The following is a 16,532-nucleotide window of genomic DNA, read 5'->3' as shown; positions in this document are numbered from 1 at the left end:
CTAATCATGAACGGTACCTTTTGACCCGATTTAGATTGAATATAGTTTTCAGGACACTATCATTCCCCGTGATGAATTGTTGGTTGAAGGACTTATGTGTTTGTCCATGCGATGATGTTTCGCAACAATCGGATATACATATTTTATTTTTTTGTAAATTTTACACCTTTCCCCGAAAGAAACTTATCATCCCCATTCTTAAAGACCTAAATGTTTACAGATGCCGTCTAGCGTTTACAGAGTGCCAGAAAATGGATACTGTTTTTATGGTTGCCTCTATTGCAGAATTTTTAAAATTGGTTTTTAAATGTCGTAAATCAATGCAAATGGATTGATCTTTTTTATTGTATATATGAATTTAATACTGCTGATATGGATTTAATTTTGTTGTTTTTCTTATTTTGTGATTTTTAAAGGAAAAATACTTACTCTACCTTTTTGTAAATTGCACCTTACATGCTACTTTTATGGTTATTTTGTCTTTTTAACCGAATAAAGTACTTTGAATCAGTTGAATCAGTCTAATCTTCCCCTGACGCTGATAGAACGAGTGGCATTAATTGAGATGTCTATTTTACCACTTTTGATTTTTTTGTTTATAAAGATCCCGAATAAAGTCATTAGTTTTTTTTAAAACAAATTGATGTTATGATTAGAACTTTTGTGTGGAATAAAAAGATTGCTAGAGGGAAGCTCCCAATTCTGCAATCAGACATTACGCTGGGGGCTTTCAATCCCGAATATTCGACTATATTATGAAGCAGCACTATTTGATTATATAGCATGTTTATTATCAAAACCCGATCAGTCAGATAATTTTTTGCATCAGTGAGATGATTCAAGAGGCCGGAACGCAACTTCCAACTTTTTTAAAGACTTCAAAATTTCCCAAAAAAACTCGCTATAAGACTCTAGTAGGCTTCTCAAATGGCTTACGTATGGTTTTCAAACAAAACGATTTTTCTGTTTTTTTTTTGTTGTTTAAATTAATTGAGTGTCGTGTTTTAGGATTATATATGCACTCTGCTCAACTGAAAAAATGGAATGACTCTGGCTTGGGGGTCTTGAGTTAATTAGGTATTCATGGCAGGGTAATTACTTGGGAGGAAGTCCAGGCTAGATGCTTGGGTTCGAATAAACTTTTTTTTTTTTTATTTATTCAAATTATTAATTTTTTAGAAAAGTATAACTTTATTTTCAGCATCCCCCCTGGTAAAATTGTTTCCGCACTTTACGTTGCGAGATTAACTGTAGTGGGTAACTGGTATCGTATACTGAATCATCCGGATGAATCCCCTTTGGTATTAAAGAAGCTGGAGAAAGTCGAAGCACATACACAATGTGTTTTTTCCTATCAGGAATGGCAAAGGATCTCATCTCTAGGTAATAAGGCTCTAAGAGCTGCTAATTATAAAAGAATGGCATTCTTTGCCAATCGAATGGTGTATTATACTCCAGAAGCATTAAATAAAATGTATCCAGAAGTGCTTAATAATTGCTTTCGTTGCGATACTTTAGCAGCAGGGGAATGGCATCATATTTTCTTTTCCTGCCCAAAGCTACAAGTTTTTTGGGAACAAATATTTCTATATTGTAGTGGTGCTACTGTGCAAATGTATAAACCCTCTCCAGAAGCTAGGTTTGGTATAGGTAGCAAGGAGATGATACTTTCTGACTCCCAGGGACGTTTTCTTGCAATCACGATGTTAGTTGCTCGTTCATTGATCTTACAAAACTGGAGATCAGGGACAATACCGCTGTTTGAGAAATGGAGGAGTAACATGAAACAAACAAAATGTTTTGAAGAGGCCTATGCGAAGCGGGTGGGGGCAACAAAGACATTTTCAAGGGTTTGGGATCATTTCTCCTGACTGTGAATTTATATTCATTTTTTTGTTTGTTGATCTTATCTGTTTAATTTAGATGGGATTTCCTTTCAGTGTAAAAATGGTTTTTTCCTCTTGTTTCTTTTATAATATGTAAAGAAATTGTTTCCATATGGCACTGTTCAATAAAAAAAAAGAGAGAGGGTCTGCCTCTTCCATCCTACTTGTGGATCACACCAGGTGGCACATGCGGGCTGTGCAGTGAGATCTGAAGTTTCATTGGATCCAGCACCAAGACACATGTCCGATTACATTGATGTGTTGGAGGAGACTGAAAAAGATCTGCAGTGGCCATTACTGGACTGCAATTGGCTGGTGACAAACTCCTCTCCCTACCCCACGCAGTGCTAATGGTTATGATTAATGTATTTCTGCTGGGTTTGGGAGGTTTTCTGGGAGAGGTAGAGATCAGAGGCCTATGATCTTTGGAGGAATCCTGTCCCCATAAACTTGCACTTTATTTGCTTGTTATTGTTAGCGTTCTACCCACCCATCAAAGGAAGACTGGGCTAGTTCTCATAGAAAACACTACAGCTATGTGTTACTGCAATAAACTAGGCAGAGTGGTGTCACGGGTCCTGTGCCAGGAGGCCCTATGCCTCTGGGAATGGCTGAGTCATCAGGGCATTTCCCGGATCATATAGTACCTGGAAGGATATTTAAAGGCCAAACTGTAGGAACTTTGCCAACATTGCCAAAGGATCATGAATGGTGGCAGCACTCGGATGTGGCACAGGGCATCTTCCAATAATGAGGAGATCCCAGGTCGACATTTTCGCCACCACTGAACACGCAATGTCCAAACTTTTACACGTTGGAATTCCCAAGGCAGTTATCGATTTGAAAGGTCTTTCGCTTGGATTGGAGGTTGAGACTCCTGCAATACTCCCTGTCTCAACCTCTCGTGCCCGAACTTCTGAAGCTCCGGAATGATGGGCTCCAAATCATCCTGGAGGCTCCAGATTAGGCGAGAAGAGTATGGTACATTGAACGTCTGGCCATGAGCATCTGTCCTCCTATCAGGGTGCCTCTTCTGGAGTACCTACCATCCCTACAGCAAGGCAGGGTCCTGCACCCAAGCCTGCACAACTACACTTCAGTGCTTGCAGATTTAATGTCAACAGTTGACTGCTTTTGATCTCCCCTCTGAAGTAGTTAGTGCCATCTTGGCAGCCAGGCAACCCTTGAATAAAACGATCTACGCAGGACCCTGGGAGAAGTATGTTGTCTGGTGTTCTTCCTAAAATAGCCATACTTTACGTGCGTAGTCATCTGATAGATTACTCTTTTGTTTATCTTTCGACTTGCAAGCTCTTTCTGTGGCAACAGTTAATGGTTATTTATCAGTACTTTGAGCCTTTTCACGTTTACCCAATCAGCCATCTTTATACAAATCACATGGTTTGATGCATTTTCTAAAAAGGCTGACCCATAGGTTCCCATCAATACCATTTGTGTTGTCTCAGTAGGACCTCAATATGGTTGTCACTTTCCTAATGTGCACTTCATTTGAGCCAATGCATAGCTGCTGTCTCAGATTGCTCATCTTAAAGGTGGCATTCCTTTTGGTGATAACTTAACTTGTTGCATGAGTGAACTACAAGCCACGTCTGTCCAGCAGCCATATAACACCTGTATCCCAGGCAAGCTAGTCTCAGAAATAAAGCAACATTTCTCCCAAAGTTGCCTCTCTTTTCCACATAGGGCAGTTTATTACCCTGCCATCTTTATTCACCCTGGCTCATCCATCTAAAGAGGATGAGGCTTAATTGCCTACAGCCAAAGAGAGCTCTGAGCTTTTACATTGTTAGTACAAAGGACCATCAAATGGATGATCAGCTCTTTGTGAGGTTCTCTGAAGCGAATAAGAGAAGGTATGCCGAAGAAAACCATCTGTAAATTGATTGCCCTGTGTATCAAACTCTTATACTGAGTGGCCAAGAAGCAGCCTTCAAATTGTTTATGTTCTCCTTCTACCAGAGCAAAGGCTGCTACCACTGCGCTGGCACACTGTGTGCCAGTCATGGACATATGCCAGGCTGCTACATGGGCTTCACGTCACACATTCACAAAGGACTAATGCCTGGAAAGTTGCCTGATCTGTCCTGTAAGATTTCCTGGTTTGACAGACCCACTCCAGTGGAGGTACTGCTTTGGTATCTATTCATAAGGCGAGGAATCTGCGGTTAGAAGTATCCATCAGAAGAACACATTATTTACCCTCGGAAATTCTGGTAGATAGTCTATCTAACCACAGATTCCTTATCTACCCACCCTCCTCCGCTTTCTATGGAATGGACCCTTCTAGCTCTTGCAAATGAGATTGCATCTTAGAGACCTGCACACCGGCACTATCTGATTACTAAAGCTCTGTGTCAGACGGAGTGAACACTTATCAAAGAAATTGATGTCACTGTGCAGGTGGTGACTGGGGGTGGGCAAATCCGACATGGAGCGCACAACACCATCTGCCGACGCACAAGAAAATTGCTGATGATAAATTCTGAGCATTCACTCCTCCGCCTGGGGTTATTCACAATGTGAGAAATCTGCAGGTAAATAGATTATCCGCCAGAAAGAGTGTTACCAAAGGTAAGTAGTTTGTACTTTCTGAATTTGGAGAAGTCTATCATATTTACGTGTTTGTTGCAGATGTCTTTAAACATGGTGTTACTAAAGATAACTGATGCTGGACCATGTGTGTACTTGTACCTCGGTTTGTGTGTAAATAAATGCTTGCCAGTCTAACATCTTTGTGAATCCTAGTGCTCGGTCAAATTAAACAGCAGGCCTGTGCTACTGTTCAACAAGGCGCCACATGTAAAGGTCAGTTCACGTCAGGCGGGCCACAAGTACAACCAGCTGTCTATTAGGTATCCTATATAGATAGTAGGTGACAGTGCAACAACTAGAAAGAGGATGCTAAGGGAATACCATGTGTTTAGTGAGGAAATAGGGACATTAAGATGATTCCTAATTGCATAGAAGTGAGACTGGGCAGTAGCTAAGATGCACAGCCAGGAGTATCCTGATAGTCACAAGGGAGGAAGTGTTAGGAGAACTTGAAAATGTAAAGTCTCTTGAGATTATTAAACCAATAAAATTACCATCTTGGTTGACCTCATTGGTCTTATCTCAACAAATCAATTGTTTTAGATGCTGTTGACCTGAGAAAGCGGAACCACCAAATAGTAAGATTTACCTCCCAAAAAGAAATGTTTGCTTTGATAAGGGTAGTTTTTGGTTCAGTCCTTAAGCTTTATCTCCTATATACAATCGGGTATTCCTACATCTCATGAGCAAGACACTGTTCATTGAACCGTTGGGTTGTTTCAAAGTTATGTGAATACTGTTTGGATTGGTATTTGGTAACAATATTTCCAAAGCTCACACAAGCTGTAAAAAGGAATAAAAAAGGGTAGTATATTTTCTAGATTATATATTGGGTAAACTACCAAACAGTTATGTTATCACATGGTGGATTAGGTGTTGGGATCCTAAACTAGGAAGGTTGCAAAGATTTGCTGTATCAAGAGCGACCTGTCCGTGGTGTGAGATGATCAGTAATAGCGTGCGACCTAAAGAAAAATTAATAATGGAAATCAAAGGATCATTGTACCAAAACAAGGGTTTCTTACTTAAAAAGCATATTCCATGGACTTGCTAATGAAGAAGAATGCAGCCTTTAAATTATCAGATACGCGGCACAAGGCATTCGCATAACAAATTAATGATGATGTCCTACTGCCGTTGCAGAGCAAAATCACCACAGATGCTAACTCCATATTTCAATCCAGGTCTTTTACAACTGTTGATGAAAAATTCTCTTTATTAGAGTGCAACCTGTTGGTATATGTGTACTGAATTGTGCATTTTAGTCAAGCTTGTCTTTAAACTGTTAACTCTAGTAGGGATGTTGAAAGCCTTAGTGACAAATGGGAGATTATCTCTGTTGCTGTGATCCTATTCATATAGATGGATTGATGATCCAGGTGCAAAGAATATGGTCACTGAATGTTTTCTGATTACATATAAAAGAAAATGAGAACAATTTTTGGAACTAATGTAGAAGGTAACTTCAGTGTGGAATTGAATGGATAGTGCTATCTCAGAAAGAAGAGTGGGATTATGAGGAAGATGTCCTGTGAGATTGTCAGGAAAAAACACCTTAGAAAAGATGTGAAAGTAAGATTGATGCGGGAATCAAGGAACTAAGTGGCCAGTGATGATTTCTTCGTTGTGTGGTAATATAAAGTATTTACACCATGAGTAGCAAGGAAAAATTTAAAATGAGTCATGAAGGACATGCCAGTAGTCTCAGCATAAAAAGAAAAGTGAGGGATTTATTCTGATGGCTGGCAACGGCCTTCTAGATAATATATTTACGGGTTGTGTGTTAAGTGCAAGCGCAGCTAAATCACTGGCTAATTTTTCTATCCTTTTTTTGTCTTCATTTTTCTTTGATTTTTTTATTTTCATCTAAACATTTGGGAAATGGGAGATTTATATAAACAGTTGTTCTCTTGGTTTAGCCCATTCTTCATGCTGGATCCCATGAACCAGTTGTAATCACTGTGGGCCTGTATATGTGCAGGTAGAGCAATGCAGAAACAAAAAATATGTGGCTATATATTTGCACATTGATCTCCCTGCTTGTAGCATTTGCTCAGTTTTAGTACTGGGCTCAGTCTCATGCTGTTTAAGCCCTTCAGTGCTGCACGAATTCCATGCAGTGCTGAAGGTTCTAAAGAACCTATGGACTCATGACGGAACCGTTTTGTCATGAGCACAGGCCAACCAATGCACATGACGGAACCGTTCCGTCATGAGCATCGAAGGGGTTAAGACTAGCAGGAGCAGTTGAAGCTTAATTGCTAATAGTATAGGGGTTTCTATTAAGGCATTTAATCCAATTTACTGGGGAAATGAGTGGTGTGATTGACTTTTAAAAATCAGTGGAACACATGTTATGAAGAAGGGTCCTTACATGATTCAATGGTAGGGTTTGGTTGTTTGAATTTTGCTGGAAGTTAAGTGAACAGCTTAGATTTTCTCTTACTCTTTGCAGGATGTAACCGCCTGACCGATCAATGCCTGCAGCTCTTCAAGCGGTGCACCAGCCTCACTCGACTCGACCTACGTGCGTGTCGCCAGATCACTCCTGAGGCCTGCCAGCGGTTTGCCGATGAGTCCACAACGGCAACCCCTGGCACTGGACCTTCCTTCAAATGCCTCGAGGAGAAGCTTTTGCTCAAGGACAGCTAACGAGCACAGCAAAAGACTCTTGGTCGAAAAGTCCATGCTAAGAGGTATCCGATGGGGCTGGGCGTGGAGCAGCGAGTTGCACCACCACAATCTGGGATGATTATGCCCACAAACCTGCCCCTCCATTGTCCCATGGTGATGTGGAGTGTTCAAGTTCCTAAGACGGTGAAGAAAGGGTTGTTGGAATGCTGTTCTTTGGTGAGGGGGGACAGCCTTGCCCCACAGATGTAGCAACAGATGGCTAGCACGAGAACTGCTTAGGCTGATCGCCTTCTTCAGCCTCTTGCCTTTAAGTTCTTTTGTTGTTTTATCAAAGTTACAGTGGAAGTGTTCTGTGGTGCGGAGTCCCTCCTTCACGTGGGACCAGTGTTGGAGCCAGTGTCGACTTGAGCACGACAGGGATGTTCATCTGAGTCACACCAAGTCTGCAGAGCAGGAAGATGATATAGAGACTGTGAAAGTGTTTTACTAGATGGTTTTTTTGTGGTCTTCTAGTTTCCTCACAGGGGTATTGATCTTGCTTCAGTCAACTCGACCTCCATTCCTGCGTGACGATATTCTGAATGCTTTATGCTTTTCAAACCAGTTGTGTGTACTGATCCACAAACAGATGGAAAGGAGTATTCAGGATTGTGTGCAAAGTTTATTAACAGATGGGCCGAAATCGTCATCTTAATGTTATGGGTAGGCGGATGGCCAATTTTAGCTAGGAAAATCAGCAAAATCTGCAAGGGATTGCAGTCTGGGTTTAATAATACAGAAATCAGTGCGCCAACCCTCGTTTTGTGCTGGATAGGGTCTGCTCCAGAGGTCTGTACTATAGTTCCAACCATCTGTAACTCTGGTCTGTGAGGTAATGGGATAGACCGATTGGTCTTGTACAAGAGAAGTATAATGTTAAACACCTTTAAAATCATGGTTTATGCTTCTGAGTCCATTTGAGAATGAGGACAGGGTTTTTGTGGCTTAAGACAACTTCTTTGTGGGGAGAAAATCACGTTTTCAGTGAAGAGACGTTTTTACTGCTCGTTGGATGTGCCTTGACACAGACTCTGGTGCACTGCCAATTCTCCAGTAATGGCTGTTCTACTGATATTGTCAAAATATGTGGTCACCATTGCCACATAGAGTATTTTACATTTTGGGATAGGTGGCCTTATCAGCTTATTTAGATATCTTCTGGTTCTCATTAACCCACTATGTGGCCTAAGCAATGTTCTCAAAAGCCAACTATCACATTGGTAAAGCAAGCCACAGTAAAAAGCACACAGTTCAGAAATCTAGTCTCCTTAATTTTAGTGTGTGACAAAAGAGATGTTACTAGAAACTGTGAAGCAGACAAAGGATGTCAAAGCTGTCTGGCTGGCAATAGACCTGAAGGTCAGTATACCTGCCGACTAGTTAACCAGATAGGAGCAGTTTATAGAGACAAGGGATTTGGTGGTAAAATGGCAGACTGCAGTGCCAACCACAGGGAAGGCCCAGGGTCTACAGGCTAGCAACTATGCTTGAGAAGACAACACTTTTGGCTTGGAAATTCTTGAACTAAGGAAGGTGTTTTTCAGCAGAGCGGCCATTAGCTTTTCATTAATGTCTGTGCACTTCTGCTCTTCTTTTTGCCCTAATACAGGTTTGTTCAGGTGGTCGGTCTCTTCAGATCTCAACAGGGTTGTAAACATTCTTGGATTTGTAATTGTATATACAGAGCCTGGTAGCTGCGACACAATAGCACTGCAAATTTTCACTCCGTGACCTTTGAGCACTGTTAAGCATAGCATTTACATTACTAGAGCCACAGCGTGCTTGCAGCTGTCACAGATGTGGTATTATGGGCTTTCTTGTTGCAGAAAATCGCACAACTACCATGGTCACAGCAGCTATCGAAGAGCAAATGCTTGCTTTGATACTCCTGGTACTCGGGCAAGTCAATATTGACGAATATACCAGCTGGTAGTTTTTCAGCATTATGCACAGCACAGTAGGTACAACCATATCAAAATCATACTTACATCTTTTTCTACAGCAAATGTGTGCAATAACTATCCATTGGGGAAGAAGACTCTCAGCACACGTTTCCTTAGCACTTTGTTGTTAAAGGGCCATCTAATCTATATAGCCATTGCATTTTCCACAGCGTTTTCAGTTATTAATTACAGGCCAGAAAACTGCATTTACTTGGCATCCATTATAGCTTTGTCAGAATTCTCTGATTTTAACACAAAATTGTATACAGAACAACCACCCTATGACATCCATGCAGATTTTATAAAACGTAGTTGTTTAACAACTGCCTTCAGCGCACAGGACACTTGTTCCACAGTTGTGGGCTCCTGCCCTCTCAAGATGACAATTTTATGGGACTGTCAACACATTTGTAAACCACTTGCAAGTCTTCTCTTGGCTTTGCGGAAGGAGGTTGAATGTGGCTTGTTACTTAGCTTCACCAAGCTGCCTCCGTATTCCTCCTTATATTGATAGACTCGATTGGCAGTGCCATAGCTGGAGGTTTTTGATACATAAACACCTCCTGTCTCACAAGCAAGATGTTACAGCTTGCCATTCTTTTGGAATTAAATTGGAGAGATACACCAATAATAACTGCCTCTGGCTGTGAATGCCATGGATTTTCATCATGTGGCAAGTACCGCTTACCCATGGTATTTACTCTGGAGTCCGATTCTGAAGCTAGCAGCTCAGTGATGACATCTTACTCCATATCCTGTTGTTCCCAAAGATGGTCTAGTTCGTCCATTAACAAACCCTGTAATTCTGTATCAAGTTTGGTTGTTTGAGAGTGAATGCCCAGGATTTGGAATAGACTTTACCTTTCGAGTCTCCCGGAGTTTTTAAAATAGGTTTTTATTTTTTATTTGAGAACTCATCTCTGAGTAAGTTTAACTGCATTTTTTAAATTGCTGTAGGCCGATCCAGCAGATGTAAGAAATCTGTAGGAACTTCTGCAAAATCCACTGCTATTTCCCTGTTGAAATCCACTTTCACAGTCCCCATGCACTTAGCAGTCACTTGCAAAATGGGACTTAAAGCACTTGTAAAATTCACTTTTCTCCATATGAAGAATTGTTAATTCTGTGGAATCACAAAGTTGAATGAAAAGATAAATCCCGCAATCCATTCAAAACGAAACACGTAACTTTTAAAAAGGGTTTGTGTCACCTCAAAATGTGTAGATTATCATTCATTTAAGAAAGCCATTTTAATAATGTTTTTGTCTTTCGGCCCCATTCCAATTGCTGAACCATATCAACCATGTGATCATGAGATGTGAAATATATACATTTCCCAATGAACATTGTGATTCGAATCTACATACCCAGGCTCTGTTTTCAGTTGTTGCTATTTAGGATGAACCGTTTCTTGCAAGGGTGCATTACACGTCACATATTTTTGTTCAGGATTTGCTCCCAGACTTGTTATTAGTATAACAAAATAAGCGCAAGCATTTCCCAACCTCTTGATCTATCAACTGCCTCGCTAACATTTTGAGTCTGATGGAAGAGCTTTCATTAAGGGTAGAAAGGCTGAATCTTTGTAATGTCAATAGCAGCTGAGATTTCTTTTCAGCTTCGATGTTAGACCATTTGTTGTTGTGTTGGATGCAGTACCCTTATAATGAATGACAAGCACTTGGGTAGGAAAGTAGGCTTCATAAATTACGGTGGTGATTAGATGCTCCTGTGTTGACTGCTTTAAAAAAAAATCTTCCTTGGGACTCTGTGAATGGGAAGAGTGAGTACATGTAAATCTGGGAGACGGGTAAGTTGGGTTCATGGGGTTGAGGAGATAAAACTCATGAATGTGTGTGTGTGTTGGTGCAGAACACCCCCGAAAGTATCTTTGGACAGGGGAGAAAGGAGGACCCTCAGTGTGGAGAATCTACAGGTGAGTAAGTACCTTGGCAGAGATCAGCTAAGCGGGTGATCTTTGGAGAAAGATGGGCAAGAGGGAGTACCCTGATAACTGCATGGGAGAGACTCTTTCTTGGATTGTCTGGAAGGCCCTTTTGAAAATTCGTAATTTTTGAGTGATAAGGTTATGAGAGAGTGCGTATGAATGCCTAAAAAACATGGATCCTCAAAGTACAGAAGCCTTTAGAAAAGCACTTGGGTCAGTAATGTATGCAAGGTATTTAAAGCTAGTAATCCTAGATGTGTGAATCAGAGACCCAAATTGATATAATTGGGAGTCTTTAGGTAGAGCATGGTAGCAAAGAGTGTCTGTCCGGATGACTGGAAATATTGGGATAAGAAAGAGCATAGGGATATATTTTATTGTGATGTTCACCTGCCTGCACTTCTCACCAAATTAATTAAGCAGGTTGAATCTTGACTTGTTAGAAATGTCTCTATCCTAGTAGCTAGAGCGCAAGGATTTTGACTTTGCCTCTGGAAGGAGTGGGTTACATTCTCTGTAAATTTACCCCAGTACTGATGCAAGTATCACTATTTGAAGACTGGAAAGTACATGCAACTGCAAAAAAGCATAAAGTGGATAAAACATTCACGCAGGATTGGAGCAATTGAACATCAAGTTTGGGGCCAGACATCTGTGTTGCCTACCACATGCCATCTCCCCTTTTAGGTAATCCAGTGGTACATTTTTCGCCTCATCTTAGCAACGGTTCATGTTTCTCAAACCAAAATGGCAGCTAAGGGGAAGCGCACTACTGTATATGGCCTGGGGAAAGGGTGGTTAGGGGTTTGGGAGGTATTTCTGGGAGGGTGGGTGGTGGTGAAGAGGGATCCAGGATATAAATGAACTTATTTCTATTTTTTGTGCCTATTCTGGGGCTGTGTCCAGCAATGTCATTGGGTTGTCTTGAGTGGGCTTTGTAACTTTCTTTACAACAGCATGAAAGTTGGAATCGAGGGGCAAGATTAAGGGTGATTTTGATTGTGCAGTAGCAACGGGGAGGGTGGAATTGGTTTGGTGGAATGGGTACATAAGGTGTTTGTGTACTTAACAAATGTGGGTGAGGTGGGATTTGTTGGGACTGTTAAGTACTATGTTAGCATAGCAGAACTAGTCTGGTCATTATGTCTAAGGGATTCCGGTTTGCATTCTACATTTTGATGGCTGCTGGGAGTTGCCAGCTGTTAATTCCTTAGGCTTGACTTTTTTGCTTACTGAACACCATGCTTCCATCACTCCCACTGCTGTGGTTCTGGAGAGATCTTACACCACTGTAGCCTGAGTGTTCCAGGCAATCAGTTGCGCTCTAAAATTTAATGCCACCGCTGCAGGTGTCTCATCTTAATGATTCACTTTTCTTAAATCAATATTGTTTGCTTTCCACACTGAAACTGTTAGTGCAAAGGGTCATCCCTCTCCTTTATTTGACACTCCTTGAGACTGTTGCTGACCTGCTCTTAAGATTATTGGCTGGTGCTCTACAAATCTGTTGGATTGTGGCCCTGTGCAAAAATAATTATTTGCCAAACTGTTACTTTCTCTTCCACAATGCTCCTCACACTGATGGATCAATGCTCCTTACTCGCTCGCTTCCCTCTCCCAGTAATCTGCAGGGGTCTGCGTTGTCTTGTCCCCAAGTCTTTCCTGTCCCTTATGGTTAATGGGTGTTGACCTAGGTGAAACCAAACCACATGTCTGATGGTGGATAGCACTGAATTAATTCCCATTACTGTACGGGTATGTGTGGTGCCAAATGTCCCTTGATTTGCAGTTGCCTCCTTAGCTTGAGGAGCAGGTGGAGCATTTACCACTTCATAGTGAGAGGTTTGGGATGTCCAAAGTGCCACAACCATCTCCCCTGCATACACACGACAACCACCATAAATGTGCAATAGCTATTGTGTGATGGCAATCGGGTGGTGATGCCACTCCTCTTCACTGCTCTCTCCTCATTCTGACACCTTTAGGGATCTGGTCCATGCCAAAAGAACATTTTTGCCAATGCATTTGCCACACAATTCCTGTCCTCTCCTCGACACATTGACTGTAACTGTCAGACCATGCATGGTCATTCCAAGAAATCTTAATTTGCTGTCAATTCTGCTTGTTAACATATGCCTTCCGCCACTCCTGCACATCACTATCAGATACTTGAATGCTACTTGAATGCACCTATACCAGTTTTGATGATGGGGAAAGGGGTGAGAATTTAGGAATTCACTACAAGCATTACGTGCAAAACAGGGAAGGTGCTTAATTGGTGATGTGAGGCACTCAAACTACCCGTGTCGTGAGACACATAGATGAAACAGGTACCATGGGCCCATCCCACACTTCTTTTTGATGGGTTGTTTTTGTTCTAGTACCAGAGGCTCGTATGTGAAGTGAGTATGTTGTAAACCACAAAATAATTAAAAACCCACAGTACAAACTGGCGTTTTTTGCCGTTCATCACCCAGTCTTTTGTGGTTGGAGCTTGTGCCTCCCTTCTTCATTGGAGTAGGATTTGCTTTCCATTTTCCAACTGGTGTTAATGGGATTTCAGAACAATTACATCCATCTCAATGAGAGTCTTTGTATGCTTTTTTTCAATGTCTTCATATGTGCTCTTAAATTATTCTGATCCTGGCATCAACAAAACTTAACTAGACAAATTTGTTTGCTTATTCTGGACCTGGTCTGAATGCAATCCTAATCCACATTTTAAGTCCCCTTAACAGCAGTATACAAAGGTATTTGCTCATTCTTGTAAAGGGGATGCAATTCCCCTTCCTTGTAGCCTGCTATTGCGTATTGTGAAGCCTTTAGTAATGCACAGTTGACAGTGACTGCAGATTGTCTTAATTTCATGGCACCAATCTAGCTGCAGTGATGGAAAGACCAGGTTAGCTAAAGAAGTTGATCATTTTGTTGGTCATGGATTTTCGCATTACATGTCAGTTGTTCTCTGGGGCATGTAGTCCTGGCTGCTCTGTTAATAAAGATTTCAAAAAACTGTGAAGTAGTGGCAAGGTAAATGAGTATTTGGATGAGTCTGAGCCCCAAGATTGAACAGTGAGAGAATTCTAGAATTTGTATTGCTATACAGAGGGACAAAAATAGACTGGCTTTTCCCAAATATGACTAAAACAAACCTGGTCTTGCAATAGTTCTGTACGTACAGGTTGTCTGAAACTCTCCTTAGAATATCTGCTGGACAGACTCATTCTTCCAAACTTGAGCTACTGCAACCACTTAAAGTTTGTTATAACTGAGAAGATTTGCTCACATTCCATTTTGCTCAAAGAGCTACTGTAGCTACTTTCCTTAACTGAAGGGCATGATAGCGAATATATTTGTCGCCCCTTATCTAATAAGAAAGCTCATTTGCTACCTCCATATGTACAGAGCATACTCCAGTATTACTTTCTGATTTGTATCCCAGAGTCCTTCCAGTGCCATGATTTTCCAGCAAAGTCTAATTTAAACACATTGTGAGGTTCTGTGACCATTACAGTTTTTGTTAAATAAAACCCTCTTCATCGAAATCAGGACGCAAAATACATGTATTACATTTGCTCTTGCTGAAACTTCTGCTGCTCTTAAGGGGTACAGATCTCAATTTATATTTTAAAATGTAAATATAATAGTCTGTCTTCATTGCTTACAGAAAAGCTGGAATTGTCCACCAATCTTGTATAAGCCCCATGGAAAGGTGTTGAAGTTCATCAGTCTCTTGATTTTGGTTCCTGTCTGTAGAACGAGCTGTGCACATTTGCCTTAACTACAAGTTTGCATTAAATAAACTTGAGCTTGGCAAGGTGCTCTATTCCCTTTGTCATGCTCTTTGTCCCGGGGCAAGTAGCTTTAGAGGCTATGAAATGGGAGCTGATGCCATCAACTATGAGTCAATAAAAACAGCTTGTTGGAAGAAGCTCTCGGCCCTTTGGTTTGTAGATTTGGAGGATCAAAAATCGGTCCATTTGTTCTGTGAAGCAGTTAAAACACAAGTAGTAAGCAACTCAGCATCCCAATCAACCCCTCTCCTCCACCTGTGTTCATGGCTGTTGTACGATATAAACAGAACATATATTGCACATAGCACAACACTCGATCCATTCCAGTAAGCACAGATTCCATTCTGTAGCTCTGAGTTAATTCCAGAAGGTGCAGAATTCCAGTTCAGGTTTTTCTTAATAGACCTGTACCTATTACATTCCAGGAGAACACAACATTCAGTTTAGGGTCTTTTTTTTTCCATAAGTCTCAAAGTCTGTTCGAGGAGACACTGAAAGCCACCAGTGGTTGTCTGTTAGAGATGTCTCCAAAACGCTGTTCTGAACTGCCTCCCTGTATTTACATCCCCAGTCCATTCCATGTGATGCAGAAATCAAACTCAAGTTCTTTTCACAGGCTTCACCTGTTGCCCAACCGTGGAAGAACATAAGTCCAATTAAATCCATTCCAGAATATATGAACAATAATTTCAGGTAATCCCCATGTGTCTACAGAGAGTCCATTACGAAGGACACATTAGTCCACATCATGTTCTATTCTTCTACCAGGCCAGGTATCCGAATCTAATGCAAGTATGTAGGGATAAGTGAGAAGGCTGACAGCCATGGTACTTGATAAGTCCCCTGGTAGATGCTTGGATGCTCCACAAGAGTAGCTATCGACTAGGCATTGGAAAAGGATGGTAGGAGAGGAATTGCACCACATACTGCTTGAGCCAGTAACTTTTTTTTTTTTTTAATTAAGAAAATACCTCAGGTATAAGGCCGACTGAAGCTTCCTCCGGCTTTTCGGATCTAACAGGGTTGTTTCACACTTGATCATAAAGCGACAAAAACAAGGGAGGGAGCACGGAATCACCAACTGGACCAAAGAAAACTGGGTGAAGTCTTTCATGTGGATTTTTTTGTGGTCTACATTTGGGGGTGGGGAGTACTTTTTTGAATGAATGATTCAAAAAGCAGAACATGGTGTCAGAGGTATTGATGGGGTGGAAATAAGTTAACTTGTGATTGGCTGGCAGCCCTGAGTCTACTCAGCAAGGCGAATCAGGATTGATTAGTGTTTCAGGGGTTTTATTGTACAATGTCCGGTTTTTATTTCTGGTCTTATGGCACTGACTTGCATTCAATCTCACGGTTTTATCATTGTTTACTTTTTTTGTTCCGATGGTTTTTAGTTCTGAGTTATTTTATATAAACTTTTGTTTTCTAACCTATTGTCTCTTGGTGTTTTTTTGGTTGGGGGAGAGTGAAGGGTAAAGGGCCATCCGACTGACTGGAAACATGAATAAAAATACTTTGTCTCTAATTATTAGGATAACTCAACAAAATGTCAAACTCCACACTTAAGTTTTTATTGACACCGTAATCCTATTCCTTTCATTTTGGGTTCAGGATCAGTTTGTTTGTGTATCTGCTATCTATTTCAAAAAGCTTGCAAATGCAATAGAAAAGT

General features: G+C 41.0%; 1 protein-coding gene across 6 annotated transcripts in view; it reads left to right on the top strand.

The window, feature by feature from the left end:
• Positions 1–16,289, top strand: part of FBXL19 (F-box and leucine rich repeat protein 19) — a 369,014-nt gene extending 352,725 nt beyond the window's left edge. For 4 of the 6 annotated variants that reach the window (XM_086932056.1, XM_086932060.1, XM_086932057.1 and 1 more), the window contains one exon: positions 6,955–10,621. In XM_086932056.1, the coding sequence (XP_086788182.1) occupies positions 6,955–7,151 (197 nt within the window). In that variant the 3' untranslated portion in view covers positions 7,152–10,621. Of the gene's footprint in view, positions 1–6,954 lie in introns of all 6 variants that reach the window. The other 2 variants (XM_086932059.1, XM_086932058.1) reach the window with 2 other exon arrangements.
• The last annotated feature ends 243 nt before the right edge of the window (positions 16,290–16,532 follow it).

This window comes from Lissotriton vulgaris, chromosome 7, assembly GCF_964263255.1.
Source record: "Lissotriton vulgaris chromosome 7, aLisVul1.2, whole genome shotgun sequence".
NCBI lineage: Eukaryota > Metazoa > Chordata > Amphibia > Caudata > Salamandridae > Lissotriton > Lissotriton vulgaris.
Note: the sequence above shows the minus strand (reverse complement) of the source record. Positions and strands in the feature narration are given on the sequence as shown.